Source organism: Gopherus flavomarginatus, chromosome 4 (genome assembly GCF_025201925.1).
Source record: "Gopherus flavomarginatus isolate rGopFla2 chromosome 4, rGopFla2.mat.asm, whole genome shotgun sequence".
Classification (NCBI taxonomy): Eukaryota; Metazoa; Chordata; order Testudines; family Testudinidae; genus Gopherus; species Gopherus flavomarginatus.
The window spans coordinates 10,389,855-10,405,095 of record NC_066620.1 but is presented as its reverse complement, the minus strand read 5'-3'; the positions used below and the strand labels follow the sequence as shown (position 1 = coordinate 10,405,095).

At 41.0% G+C, this 15,241-nt stretch overlaps 1 protein-coding gene across 4 annotated transcripts in view; it reads right to left on the bottom strand.

Moving 5' to 3' along the window:
• PLCB4 (phospholipase C beta 4) overlaps positions 1-15,241 on the bottom strand; it is a 205,931-nt gene that overhangs the window by 35,545 nt on the left and 155,145 nt on the right. For all 4 annotated transcript variants that reach the window (XM_050952026.1, XM_050952028.1, XM_050952029.1 and 1 more), the window contains 4 exons: positions 14,624-14,712; positions 13,979-14,129; positions 10,083-10,132; positions 9,903-9,968 (listed from right to left, as the gene is read on the bottom strand). In XM_050952026.1, the coding sequence (XP_050807983.1) occupies positions 9,903-9,968; positions 10,083-10,132; positions 13,979-14,129; positions 14,624-14,712 (356 nt within the window). The remainder of the gene's footprint in view (positions 1-9,902; positions 9,969-10,082; positions 10,133-13,978; positions 14,130-14,623; positions 14,713-15,241) is intronic.

Here is a 15,241-nt window from a genome sequence, read left to right as displayed (position 1 = left end):
GCATTCAGGGCCGTACTTTAGCCAGAGAATTTGGCCCACGGTGAGCTGGTGACATGAATATACAACGTCATACATCGAGAATTATGCAGAAAAAGAAGCAGGATATTGAGGAAGAATAATCTCAAATACTCCGCTCTACTAACAGCGGGCAAAACACATAATTCCTGGTATATAAAATTTCTTGGCACATTCAGTGGTTACTGTGACACTGGCAGAACAGGTGGCAGCTCATACCAAAGCCCCAGGCCAATTCACCTGTCTATTAGTATGGAACAAACTGACTGTTAAATGTCTAAGAATGTATTTGGTGTTTAAACTTCATGAAAACTAATGGGATGTTACATGCATTGTTTTCACATATCTGTATCCTGTTATACTGTGCTAGCAAACATTTACGTTGTGTATATCCCTATAACTAAATAACCCATTAACCGAGAAAGACGCCTTGTATAATGCAAACTTCAGCAGGAAACTACTAATTCTTGTGCATTTGAAGGCCAGAGTGATGATCAGAAATTGAAGACTCTCAATGGATTCCCCAGTGTGTTTTCTGTAAGAAAAAGCTATACATATGGTTTCAGGGAAATATCCTGCATCTCTGGACTGTTTGGATTCTAACAGGGCAGAATAATTGAACGAGAAGACGGAAATCCACAGAGTTATTCTGGGTAGCCCTGAGAGAGACTGTAAGATTACTACAGCTCTACTACCATTTGGAATTATAGACTGACTCACCTGTACATGTGTTTTACCTGCTTTAACCTTTCTATTACTCATTTCTTTTTCTTAGGCCATGTCTACACTACCACTTATGTCGGCAACATTTCCATTGCTCCGAGGTATGAAAAAAATGCATACCTCCCCCCCCAAGTGACGCAAGTTTCGCTGGCATATGTGGCAGAGTGCCCAGTGCTATGTTGGCAGGAGAGCCTTTCCCACCGACAGAGCTACCACTGCTCATTGGAGGTGGTTTAGTTATATCAACAGGAGAGCGCTCTCCTGTCAGTATAGAGCTGCTACACGAGAGGACTTGCAGCGGTAAAGGTGCATCAGTACATCTGTGCTGCTGTAAGCTCTCTAGTAGACATAGCCTTAGCTAACAAACCTATAGTTAGTTTACTATAGAACTGGTCTTTGATGAGAGATCTAGGATGCTACTTGACCTGGATGAGTGACTGGTCTCTTGGGACTGGGAACAACCTGGAATATATGTGACTTTTGGTGTAAGTGACCATTTATCACATAGTCCAGCTTGTCTGGGTGGCCAGATAGACTGGAGCGTCAGTCAGGGGACAGTCTGGGACTCCAATATAAGATTATTGAAGTACTTTGGGAGTTCACTTTTGGTACTCGGTTGGTGAAATCTAATGATACAGCATACCACCAGTTGGGGGGAGGGACAGGGGGAACAGGGACTGCAATGCTTTTGACTATCTGCCCTGAGGTAGGCACTCACAGTCATGAGCCACTCCAGACACTGTGACAGTTGCACTTAAAAACACCTTTCTTCTGTTTGATTCCCTATACTTAAAATAAGGAATACAGCTAAAACTGGAAATCTCTGTTCACACAGAAGGAACTTTTTATATGTGACCACTTTGTGACACTGCGCCCCATATTCTTCAGACTGATATTATTATGATATGGTTACAGAATAATTATAATATATTTTATGCAAGATAAGTCATGTGAGGTTTCAACGGAAAAAAGTTATGATTTGCTGAATATGATTTTTCTGTTTGTATGCATGTATCATTTTTGTATCTAAAGGTATGAATATTGACTATGTATCTGTATTTCAAATGTAGTTACACCTCGTTAATGCCCACTAGACAAGATGCTTTGAGTCTAGAGAGTGGATGGGGAAGACCCTATTCAGGGCAATGGGTCATTAGGAAAAAACAACCAGCCTTAGGACAAGTTTATCTCCCACCTGGTGATGAACCTTCCTGAGAACACTCCAAACAGCCTGTGATTAACGGCTGCTATGACTCTACATGGACATGTGATCAGACCACATGATGCTGGACTCCCATCTTGGGATGTCAGTATTTTTCCACAGACTGGTCTGGGAACCAAGCATTGAAACAAAGAGTTCCACCATATGCTAAAGCTATATAAGGCAAGGAGTGACAACATCTGGTGTTCTTCACTCCCCACACAATAAGACTCCTGAAAACACCCGAGGAACAAAGACTGAAGTGGGAGAAGTGCTGGACCCAGGCTAAAGGGATTTCTAGCCTATGAATGAAACACTTGGGGATTCCAAGCTGGCCTCTTAAGATTCTGCAGCCTGCTTGTCTCATCTCTTAGGGTGAGAATCTGCTAATTCATATCCAATCTATTTAGTATATTAAGTTTAGTTTGCATTTTTTATTTATCTAGCCGCAGGGGTGTTGCTATTAGGTGACTCTACTGGCTTAATCTCTTGAGTAGGAGCTGTGTGTGCGCCCCATGCCCTGCCTTCAGGCTCACCTGAGCACATTTCATGAACACAGCTCATTTGCTCAGGGACCAGAATTTAGCCTGTTATGAATTAATTTCAAGGTACAAAACAATGATCTCCATTAAAGGCTCCACAGCCACCACTGTGCAATACCATGGTGTCTCCCATTCCAAGAGACTACGCTTACTGCATATGCCTCAGGCAGTTAATACTGAGTTTCTGATGTTGCTCAATATAAATGTTCTAATCTGTTTTAAAAATCAAATCATGTCTGCAATCTGCAGAAGTCATAGGCTAACTTATTTAAAACTCACCAATGGTACAGCTAAACATAACTAAGGTTCAGGAGCAAGTTGTTCCTAGTATGAAAGTCATTTCTGAAAGGCTGATAATTACAAAAGTTACTGATGTTTTTCAGATTCAGTGAAATGCCAAACAAATATGAACATTACAGTACAGGAGGGTGACAGCTCACTAGGTGGGTGTCATTACAAAATTGCTCAGTCTTATCTACTGGCAGCAGCTTTATAAAAATCCCTGCACGTTGCATCTCTCGGTTTATAGGACACCCACATGAGAGAAAAAATAACATAAATCCCTTAGAACCAAAATATCTTTGTGGCTTGTTGAACTTCAGAAGGTCTTTCCACTGTCCCAGCCACACAGGATAAAGAACAAGATGCAGTGGATGGGAGGATACACCTTTATTCACCTCATGTATCTGTGAATACCTAGCAAATAAGACTTAAGTCACCGTCTTTCTCTTAATGGTTTCCACCTACTTGGAGGGTCCTGCCATCAGCATCTCCATTCCCAACCTGGTCGTAGCTTGGCACAGGGACGCCATCACCCGCCCCTTGTGTGAAAGTTATGAGGGTCTGGAAAAGATGTGCGGGTGGGGTGTCTCCCTGCTGTATCAGACGGTAGGAGCCCATGCCCCCTTTCCCAGTTGCCTTAGAGACTATCTTCCCCTTAATTCACTTCCAACAACTGCTTATCAGGGAATCAGACCCCCTATGGAATGAGTGCACAGGACACCTGCCACCTACCAAGTTGCAACATCTTGATCTATCCTGCTTACCTACCTCAGTGGATCGCTGACTTGCTGTGAGGAAGATGACAAAACTCACCCTGCCTTGGCCAATCTGGCACTGAGGGGAAAATTCCTTCCCAGCCTCAAAAGAGAAAAAAAAAAGGCAGCAAGCACACCACTTACAGCAGATCATTAAAAACCCGATCCTACTCTGATCCCATGGGTGGAAGAGGGGGTGCTGCTGGTGACTCCTGAGAGAATGCGAACTCTTTCTGGAATGCACATCCTCATTCCTCCTGGTATACACATCCTCATTCCTCCTGGTACTTCCTCTGCCTGGTCTGGTCACTTTCTGTCCCCAACCAGTGAGCTAAGTTCTCCTTTCCCTATCCTTGTAAGCCAAACGCAGGAGAGATCCTTTAAGGAGCCTCACCCCCTTTCCTTCCCGCCTGCCAGACAAAGACCCACTGCACTGGGTTGTGGTGAGCACTTTACAGACATGCTATAACTGAAATAAAATCAATATTTATAGACAGTGTAAGCAGCAGCAAATGCATACATGTGCCATCATTGGCACACTCTTGCAACCAGTTGGTAAATTATTTTAAGAATGATAGAATTACAGCACAGGAGGACAGTGATGAAATTTGGCTTCCGCTAGGCATTCAGCTGCAGTCCAGACAAAAATCATGCTGCCATTTGCACATGCATGCAGATCCCAATGACTGTGTTCAACTAATGAGATTATCAAGTCCCTCAATGTGGGCTTCTAAAAGAATACATTTTTTCCAAACATCTTTTTGAAGCCAAGTAGTTGGGGGGCGGCTCCACCTTCTCTTTACAGTTTCTGTGACATGGTCATTTGATCACTCTCCCCCCACCCCCACACCTCAAGGACCAGTTTTGGTATTGGTCCAGCATCGGATCAACAACGTGCGCTGCCATATGATGGCATGTTGCTGCTACTGCTAAGGGTAAATATAACTTGTGATTCTTTTTTTCCTAAAAAATGATGTTTATTTCTCATGCCATCATGAGGATGGGGACTGGAGACTGAACTAGATGACCTCTCGAGGTCCCTTCCAGTTCTATGATTGTATGCTGCATGACTGGGTTCACTTTCTGTTTCATTGCCTTTGCTGAAAAATCACGCACTACATTTTTATAACTGAGCTAAAAAGCCGAGCTACATTGCTACAGTGACATGTCTGATCCTGACCTTTGTATGGCACCATGCCATGTAGGATTAGTTCTCAATGTAAGCAAATGGACTGCCATTTTGATCACACCTTTCTACGATAAGCCCTACCTTCCCAGAGAAGCATATGCCACTTAGAGGAAAGGCATGCACACACTGAAACCATTATTGCCAGTGCAATGGAATGCCCTCTCTTCCGTAATGGAAAGGCAGGGAGAATATTAAAGAATTGGTGGAGAGTCATACAGGAGGACACATGATTGGCAAGAAGAAGGTTAGATGTTGCAACCTTAGAAAAAGGCCATATGGAAAAACAAGCTGTTCTGAGCTCAAGTCACTGCCTCATCAGTCTTCTGAGTAACACAGTGAAAACCTTGAGAACGAATACTGCTGTAAAATGGAAAATGATTTTAATGTGCCTAGCAAATGCAATGACAAGAGATGAAGCCTCTGCTTAGATTTTCAAATTAGCAATCTTACTTAGATAAGGTTTCAAAAAATATTTATGCCTCTGTCACCAAAATATGGTGGTTTAAAATAAAAATAAAAAGAATCACAGAACCCCTAAAAAATAGCTTACTGCTCTTCCAGCAAACTTCAATATTTTCCTCTCTTTCTTTTTTATACTCCTTCCTTAGTACCTAATCTTGCTATTATGTAAGGGCCTCAAAGGAACAGAATGTTGTTGAACCCAGGCAGTTCATCTGAGCAGGACTGGGGCAGGATGCACCGAGCCGAGGCAGGGGTTCCATACCTCATGCACATCACAAAGGCTCTCTACCCTTTAGCACAAGGGTCTTTTACGAGAGAAGCTAGGTGTGCAGCCATAATTATGCAGACTTACCAGCCAGCCCTCTGTGGGAGCTGCAGTAGTGCCCTGCAGAGGATAAACTTTCTTGTCTCCTGCCCAACCTCTGCAGAATCCCAAAGTCTGGAAAATCCCCCGGCTCAACACCCAACATCCAGTCAGTTTAGTAAGGCTGTGTCCTAGGTAGAGGATTTGGTTCAAAACCTGAGAGTCAGAGCTAAGCACTACCCAAGGGAATTCCAGTGGCACAGCTTTTTCTGAGGTGGAAAAAAAAGGTGTACTTTCTCTGAGGTGTACTTACCTGTACAGTAACTGGAGTTCTTCAAGATGTGCGGTCCCTACCTGTATTCCGCTTGATGTGTGCTCCACGAACCTGAGATAGAAAGATTTTTGCTAGCACTGTCCACTGGTCTGTGCCTGTGCCATTCTTCTCCTGCTCTGAACAGAGGGCATAAAGGGAGGTACAGACCGACTGCATCTCCAGTTACCCTTCTACCACAGATAGCTCTAGGCTAAGGCTCTGCAGCAGAGGGGAAGGAGGGAGGGTAGTGGAATAGAGATAGTGGAAGACAGCAATAATCTCTGAGAAATTCTGGGGGATGGGTGAAGTCCCTGAGCGCTTGTAAAGGGCACACATAGTATCTATCTTTAAAAAGGGGAACAAAGAGGACCATAGGAATTATAGACCAGTCAGCCTAACTTGAACAGGTTCTGTCTCAGACCCAGGAGGTAGTAAGAAACTGGAGAGGTTGTTGGTCCAGGACACCCCTTAAGCCCTTGGCCTGGAGTATGAGGAGAATAAGGGTGCAGGGACAAACTAATGGACACTTCTAGCAATCATGTTCGGGTCTCAGGCACAAGGAGTGCATGCGCACCTCAAGTAGAATGCACACAGGGACCATCACTCAGAGAAACCTACTTAAATAAAAATGGTAGCTGTATTGGAAGGTCCCTTTGCAGACTGACCCTGACACAAAAAAAAGCATGGTCTGCCATCACAACCGATGTGAAGTACTGAAGTTGTCTTCCCTCCAATATTTATTCACCATATGTTTTCCTGCTTTAATTTCTAGTTGATCCTCTACTGTCCTGTAGCCTCTTCCACTTTATCATGAAGAGGTATTTAAAACAATATCCTGTCTTTGCAGAGCTTTGCATATACAACTTCCCATTTGTATTGCTTATAATCCTCTGAATAAAATCTCTCCTTTTCCCCACTCCCAGACTTAACAAAATCCAAAATTCCATGTTTATTGGCAAAGCTGCTAATCTGACATTAAAGTAAGATGGGAAGTTCTAATTTTATCAAGGGGTATAAAATGACTGCTTACGAATTTGGAGGCTACTCAGCAGGTATGCTTCTCCCATTAAAATGATCTCTCCACCTATCCTACTTAGTATGCAAATCTCATTTTATACATCAAATACATATTTGGCTATTTTCAACAGTCCACACATTTTATATGAAAAATAAATGGGTCTGTTCTCGTTAAAGAAAAAGAGTTTACAGATATTTTTATAGCCTTCTAAGGTTATCACGCTTTTTTCTTTTCTCCCATCTGGTGTTTCAGCCTCTTGTTAACAGGAACATGTGAAAGGTTTCCACCCCTGACATCTTTCTGATCCTGTGTGACTCCTACATACTCTCACTAACAGATTTTCTCTAGCATACTCCCACATTCACACAGCATGGCTTCAATCAGCCATTTATTATCCCATGCACATAAACGGTGTCTTCACTTCAAGAAGCACTTCTGCATCTGTTATTTGCTGAAGTATTTTTACCATTGTCTTTAGAAATACTTAGGCCAATCAGCATTTACACTTAAAAGAAAATAAAAGCAGGGAACATCGCTGTTCGTATAAAAGACACACAAATGCTGTATCAGAGACACACCTGTTGAATACTTGTTCAAAGTATACTGCTCAATTTTTTTCCTGTCAGGTTCCCTGAAGCTGAATTCACTCAGCTTTGCTGGTACTCGCCCATGATGTGAAGTCAAAGTTCCCATGGAATTCCTCTGGATGGAAATGGCACACAGCGACTCGTAACCTGGATAACTAAGCCTCCTTTCCAGGACGCATTGAAAGTCAATGGGCCCATAGATCATGGAGGCACTTTTGAAAGTTTTACCATCCAGGCTTCTTTCTGTGTTTTAATTTTTTAGTTTTCCAAAATGCAGCTAAATAAAGAGAGTAGAAAGACTAACATTATCGTGAACCCAATCCTTGCCTCAGCAGCCAACACCTCTCTCTCACTATACCTCACCATGGCTGATCACCAGCCCAGAAGTGACACTAACAATTTTTTCACAGTTCAGCTGAGCTGCTGTAACCAATACTGGGAACCTTAGGGTAGCCAGTGTAATCACAGCTGACACTTTCTGAGTAGGGATAGATGACATGGGGCTGAAAAGGCCAGTGTTGTGACTAACTTAGGGTGTTCCCAATGTATCCCCATGTTTCAGCAGCTGAATTGATGTTAGGATGATGGGAAATTTTTCACACTTTTTCCCTGGTGCAGACCAGGCGTTAGAAAGAGAAGGGGAATAGCGGTCCGAGTACAGAACTGAGAATCAGGAACACAGCTGGCTTTAGAACTTTTGGTCAGGCCTGCAGAAGATTGTATTTTTTCCTAGCCCCATGTTTTCAACATAACCTATGCCACTATCACATCACCATATCAGCCTAAGGCGTTTGGGGACAGTTAGCTGCACAATTCTTTGTGGAACCTTCCACAAACTTAATGGACTCATTTTACATGGAAAGCGGCATGCAGAGGATGCCGGGGATGGGGGGAGGAGGGGGGATGGTTAGTTAGTAAGACTTCTAGTGCCAAAGTGGAGCTTCGCTGCTTATTCTTGCAAAGTCAGCAATTAGTTTATGTTTGCAAGGCCATCTTTGTAAGGAAAAGGGATAGAAAACCTTTTGTAAAACAAAAGGTAAGAATCTCCTTTACATTACTTATTCCTCCCAATTTAGGGGGCCCATGGTCAGGAGTGTCCAAGGATCTGACAGTAAATCTTGGATTCAGTGGGTCTAACAATGCAGAGTTGCATGGCTCTCTTTCTTCCTTCCAGCTGCTACAGTGTGTTATAAGACCACTAAAATACATCAAATGATTTCCTAATATTACTTTTCTGTGCAAACAATAACTGCAATTGTCACAGGGATAATGTGTAATCCCAAATGGGGGAGGAGATAGCACAATGGATTGCAAAGGGCCTGGATGGGTCCAAGAGACACTCACTCTATTAAGGTGAAGGGTCCTCACTACCAAAGAATTTAGGAACACATGATCTATTCTAGATGTTTCAGGTACTTCAAGGGTGCCCATCACCATAGTACAGAAGTACTAATTTTAGCTCTTAAAACAGACTCTCTTGTGACTTTGGATATTCAAAACTTCAGTTGCTGTAAAAGAATAACATTTATTTCCCTCTTTCATGGAGGGCTAGGGGCCTTCAGATTTAATTACTTAATTTTAATACAGTGCTTTGAGGATGAAAAGCCTTATATTAAAAGTGCTTAGTATTATTATCAGTTCCTTGACCATTACCAGTCCAGCCACCACCGACGGTCATAAACATAAGGACTTTTCTTGTAGTAGATGCTGCTGCAGGTTCTGATGAACCTTCTGACACTAAAAATGATCAGCCACATATACTAATCCAAGCATGTAGTGAAAATGAGTCATCTGCAGCACAGGAATCCAAGGATATCAAACACCACTTGGTAACAAGGAAATGACTGACTATAAAGTCAAGCGGTGCTTTCATATGCCACCCGAATGGGACCAAATACAGCACCTCAATACTTCCTTCACTAGTTATGTTTCCTTTGACACCAGGAGTGATTAGGGACCCACTACGAGCAGGAGGGAATTGAGTATGCTGTGGAGCATAGTGGAAGGGGACCAATACTTTGGACACTACTGCCAATAATATCAAGCAAAAAGTGACTACCCACGAAGAGGGGATCTAATTTTTCAACTACTCTCCCCACCTACACTTTCTCTCCAGGCTGTTCCTACACTGTCTGTCTTTGATACAGCATATTCCTCCTAGGTGATTCTCAACATTCTCGGCTAGACTTAGAAACAATCATTTAAAAGGCTAGCAGAAACCATTACTTAGTAAGGTGGTCTTTTGCTCTTTATACAAGTCAAACAAAATTGTACTGGAAGCTGAGGGGATATTTAATAGTGCTCAAGGGAAAAACTGCCTATTGGAAGGTGTCCTTAGTGTAGGCTAAAATAAACATGTATTTCTTGCTAATCTAATTTACTTATCCCTAGTTTTTCCGTTGACTACCATTAAAATCTATCCATGCTTACAAACTTCGTGACTTTTTTAAAGTGAGTGAACTTGCTGGCTAAGTGTGTTTCCCCAAACTCTTAGAGCTCTAATGATCATACCTTGGCATGCTTCTTCTTTAAAGCACTCAGCTCTTTCTGTTGTTTCTTTAAATACTTTATGTATGCCTACAAAAAAGGAACTTGGATCAATTTTCCTGTAGTCATAATGACTGACACCAGATAAAATCTTGCTGTTTGCAAATATATACATTGTCTTGCAAAGTTTATGCCCAAACTTACCTTCATTTGCTTTAAATCTTCTATCTTCACTTGAGGAATAAGTTCTATACCTAAAAGACATTAATACATTTTATCTGGAACTTCAAACACATTAGTACATATCACAGTTTTTGTATTTAACTTCACCACAACTTATATTTCTGTTAGACAGTAATTAATGTGCATCACATTAAAATATAAACAAGCAAGCAACTGAATTCCATTTAAAAATAATTTAATTATAGAGACATGGGACAGGTATGTTTAATTTTTTTTTTCAACAGTACTGCACTATCCACCATCTTATTGGGATAAGGAGAAAATAAAGCAATAGCTGTATTCCAATCTCCTTTCATTCCCAACTTGAGTGTCAAACAAGAATAAGAAAAAAGAGTTTGTAAAAATCACTTGCTCAGAAATAGAGCACACCATGTGTGCAATTTCACAGATGACCTCATGTTAGGTTCTGGCAAACGCTGTTTTCACTGCCATATCTTAACATTCTTTCAGTTACAAAGTAGTATTTTAAATGTTAATATTGAAAAAACAAAGTCAATATGATCCCATGAGAATCTAACAGGCATGACCTTCCTTAATTCTTACATATATTAGTGATTGACCCAATATTTCATTAAATACTCCTTAATTAATTAACTACCTTAGGGCAGGACTACCCTTCAAACACTGCGGTGGTGCAGCTGCACCACTGTAGCACTTCAGTGAAGACACTACTACACTGACAGGAAAGTTTCGCCAGTCAGCGTAGTTAATCCATCGAGAGGCAACAGCTATGTCGATGGGAGAAGCCCTCCCATCGACCTAGAATCATAGGACTGGAAGGGACCTCAACAGGTCGTCTAGTCCAGACCCCTGCACTCATGACAGGACTAAGGATTATCAAGACCATCCCTGACAGGTGTTTGTCTGACCTGTTCTTAAAAATCTCCAATAATGGAGATTACACAACCTCCCTAGGCAATTTTTTCCAGTGCTTAACTGCCCTGACAGGAAGCTTTTCCTAACGTCCAACCTAAACTGCCCTTGCTGCAATTTAAGCCCATTGCTTCTTGTCCTATCCTCAGAGGTTAAGGAAAAAATATTTTCTCCCTCCTCCTTATAACAACCTTTTATGTACTTGAAAACTGTTTTCATGTTCCCCCTCAGTCTTCTCTTCTCTAGACTAAACAAACCCAATTTTTTCAATCTTCCCTCATAGGTCATGTTTTTTAGACCTTTAATCATTTTTGTTGCTCTTCTCTAGGTTTTCTACAATTTGTTCACACTTTTCCTGAAATGTGGTGCCCAGAACTTGATACAATACTCCAGCTGAGAGCTTTTTTTGCAATAATGTTATACTGTTGACTCATATTTAGCTTGTGATCCACTATGACCCCCAGATCCCTTTCCGCAGTACTCCTTCCTAGGCAGTCATTTCCCATTTTGCATGTGTGCAACTGATTGTTCCTTCCTAAGCAGAATACTCTGCATTTGTCCTAATTGAATTTCATCCTATTTACTTTACACCATTTCTCCAGTTTGTCCAGATCATTTTGAATTTTAATCCTATCCTCCAAAGCAGTTGCAACCCCTCCCAGCTTGGTATTGTCTGCAAATGTTGTAAGTGTACTCTGTATACCATTATCTAAAGTATCGATGAAGATATTGAAAAGAACTGGACCGAGAACTGATCCCTGCAGGCCCCACTTGGCACCATCTGCACTGGGTGTTAGGTTGGTATAAATGCATTGCTCAGGGGTGTGTATTTTTCATACCTCTGAGTGACATAGTTACACATATATACGTTTATAACGTAGACCTGGCCTTAGTGTCCTTTAACTGTAAAATCCCATCTGTCCTACAAAGGATTATCTGCCTTGTAAGGTGAATTCCACTGAATAACATTCAGATCTTGCAAAATAAAAACGATTTCTGCAGAATGGGTGAAATTTTAATCTAAGGACCTTAACATTCAGCCCCAATAATATATTATTTCTGAGTTAGCACCATAAATGTGCCTGGTGCTTTGCAGGACACAAAGGCAGAGAGGGAAGTTTTCAAAGATATAAATAGAAGGTTAGGCACTTGACTCCTGTTGAAAGTCAATGGGAGTTGGGTGCCTAGCTCTCATTTGTGCCTTTGAACATCTCCCTCAGGTTCCTTCACCTTGCTGCATATGTAACTTCTATTGACCTCAATGTGAACCGTGCATTTTAGTCTGGGCAGAATGATGCAGGTATTAACAAATAATAACAATATATAATAGGATAATAAGGATAGTCACAAATGACCGGCTCTATTATTCCACAAGTGGATAGGAGAGAAAAGGGGGACGCAGAGGAGATGGCAAATGTACAAGCACTGAAATCATAGCTTCAGAAATAGTGCTGCACAACGTTTGTTGTGCTCTAAAGAGAGAGATTCAGATTTTATTTTAAAACGCAGACTACCTATTCATGCTTATTGCTTTGTTATTCTATGTGTTTAACTACATTTTCAACCAAGAATAATGATTTTTCAGTAATCAGCCTGAAAATATATTTCCTCAGCCTAGTAACTGAAAATTCACTCATACTCCTAATTCATATACAATAAGGTGACTACCACACTTTTGTGATGCAATATGAATGTCTACAATTCACTATGTCATTTTTTTTACATTTATATCTTAGTACCCCAATTCACAAAAAGATTGTTTTACTGGTATAGGTAGAATGAAGTACTTTAGATTTCAAACATGACCTTCTTTACTCTGAGACGTGACTATAGAAATGTCATCCTCTTTCCCAACAGCTCTGTTAATTTGTGTATTCAGCCCTACCTGCTGAATGCCAAAAATAAGTTTGTGCTGCTTTTTACTTGTGTTATTCCTGCAAAACCAAGGCAGCCACCAGAGAATGAGCTGGATTCTATTCCTTCTGGCACATTAACAGAAATGTTTAGCAAGTTCCATTCAGTTATACCTGTAAAAACCAATTTGGCCCCACAGACCCTTTATTATCTGTAATGATGTGTGAGAGAGAAAGAACCCACTTGGTTCTCAAAGATGATTTTGCAGGATGAGCAGTTAGGAAAAAACACACCTATCTGCTTATAAACTGAGCACATTTGATATAGAAATATTTGATAATAAACATGGGTGCCCACAATGTCAGTTTCACAGACACTTTTCAGAATACAGCCACACTTTAAAACATTTCTAATTTGATGGGGGATCCCCACAGAATCCTAAATACCTGGTTTTTATTTAAATCAACCACTCTGCTGAGGAATTTTTGTGACGTATACAAGAAAACAGCCTTCCCCACTAGCCCTACTCTAGCAGATCATTAATAAATATTGTTCCCAACGTCATGCATGTTCCTGCCAATAACACTGACTACACTGGTGCACAAACATGACATTTATTAAAATCCAACCACATTGGTTTCTGTGCCAAAAGAAATATGGATAGAAGAGTATTTGCCAAGTGGACAGAGACACCACTAGTAGAGAAAGATGTTACTTTTTGAGCTTTTCAGAGGGATTAGAAACCACAGGAAGTACAAAACTAAAAAGAATGAGGTAGTACTTCTTAGTGTCCTTCTAAATCAGTGGTCCCCAAACTTTTTCATCTGGCGGGCGCTGGACGACGAGCCACTGAGGACCATGGCCTGTGGATAAGCATCTGCTGAAATGCCGCCGAGAAGCGGCAACGTCAATAGGCATTGCCGCTGACAATCAGCGTCATCCAGAGGCATTGCCGCCAAAAATCAGCGGCATTTCGGCGGCAATGCCTCTGGTTGATGTTGCTTCTCGGCAGCATTTTGGCGGATGCGGGCCCGCCGGACAGTACGCAGGTGCACACAGATGCCCCAGCGGGTGCCATGAGGACCCTTGTTCTAAACCATTTAAAGGAGAGAAAGCTCGTTTTCCTTTACCTTTCTTAGTTTCCATCCCAGGTCCGAGGCCGGAAGTGGTAGTTGGTCTAAGTTCAGAGCTACTCTGAGGAGTCACACTTGCTTTGGCATTATTAGCTTTTCCTTTCTTATCATTCTTTGAGGTGTCATTTGGTACATCAGCTATATCACTCTGGAAAAAGCATTATTACAAAATATCATTTGCAGAGGGGAAAGAAATGAAGTCATTTACTTTTAAAGAAAATTCCCCATATATTTGCTAATATTTCTAGACAAAAATTATTTTCAGATGAAGAATTTATAACCTATTTTTACTGAAAATTAATAAGGATGGCTCCTTTCTAATTTTAGACACATGGATGTGCTGCCGTGACTGATAAAAAATCCCTCATGACTGTGACTATATTTGGAAATGCAGTGAAGGATATTTTAATAAATCTGACAACACATGTTCATGTATTTAAGAGTAGAACAGTTCTATATTTGAAAACAGAGACTGAGAGAATAACTTGCATTAATGACCAATTTATCAACAGGAGAACTGACCAAACATTGTGGCCCAAATCTCATTGCAGTGGTATTATTTCTTGTAAAGTGAAGCCTGTATTTTGCATTGACCACTGTATGAAATTATTTTGCCTACGTTCATAATTAATTTCTACTTACAGTTTCAATACCCATAGCTCTCATCTGGTCTGCTCTTTTTTCCATGACAGATAAAAATTTCTTTGGATCTGATAAAGCATCCACAATATCTGAAAGAAAATTGAATATTTATCAGTTTTCCAACATTTTAAGAGTCATTCACAAAGCACAATGTAATTTAGCTTTCACAAAGGCTTTATTCTGTTCTCACCACATGTTCCACTGTCCTCAATACTGGGCCAACTTTTCATAGTAAGCTTGGGAGGAGTGGGTAAGCTTTTTTAATTTAGTCTCTCCCCTTCCCTCATGACAAGAGAGAAAAGGAGATAAAAATTTCATGATTGAGTAAAGGCCTAATCCAAAGCCCAGTGAAGTCTATGGAAAGACTCCCACTTCAAAGGGCTTTTGACCAGGCCATCATCATCATAATAATAATATAGCACTTTTCATTAGTAGATCTTAAAGCACTTTATAAAGGTAATCAGTAGCATTGTTCTTATTTTACAAATGGAGGGGAAACTGAGGCACAGTGAAAAGTGACTTGCACAAGGTCATCCAGCCGCCAATGGCTGAGCCAGAAATAAAACCCAGGTTTTCTGAGTCTCATGCCAGTGATCTAGTCACTAGGCCGCACTGCCT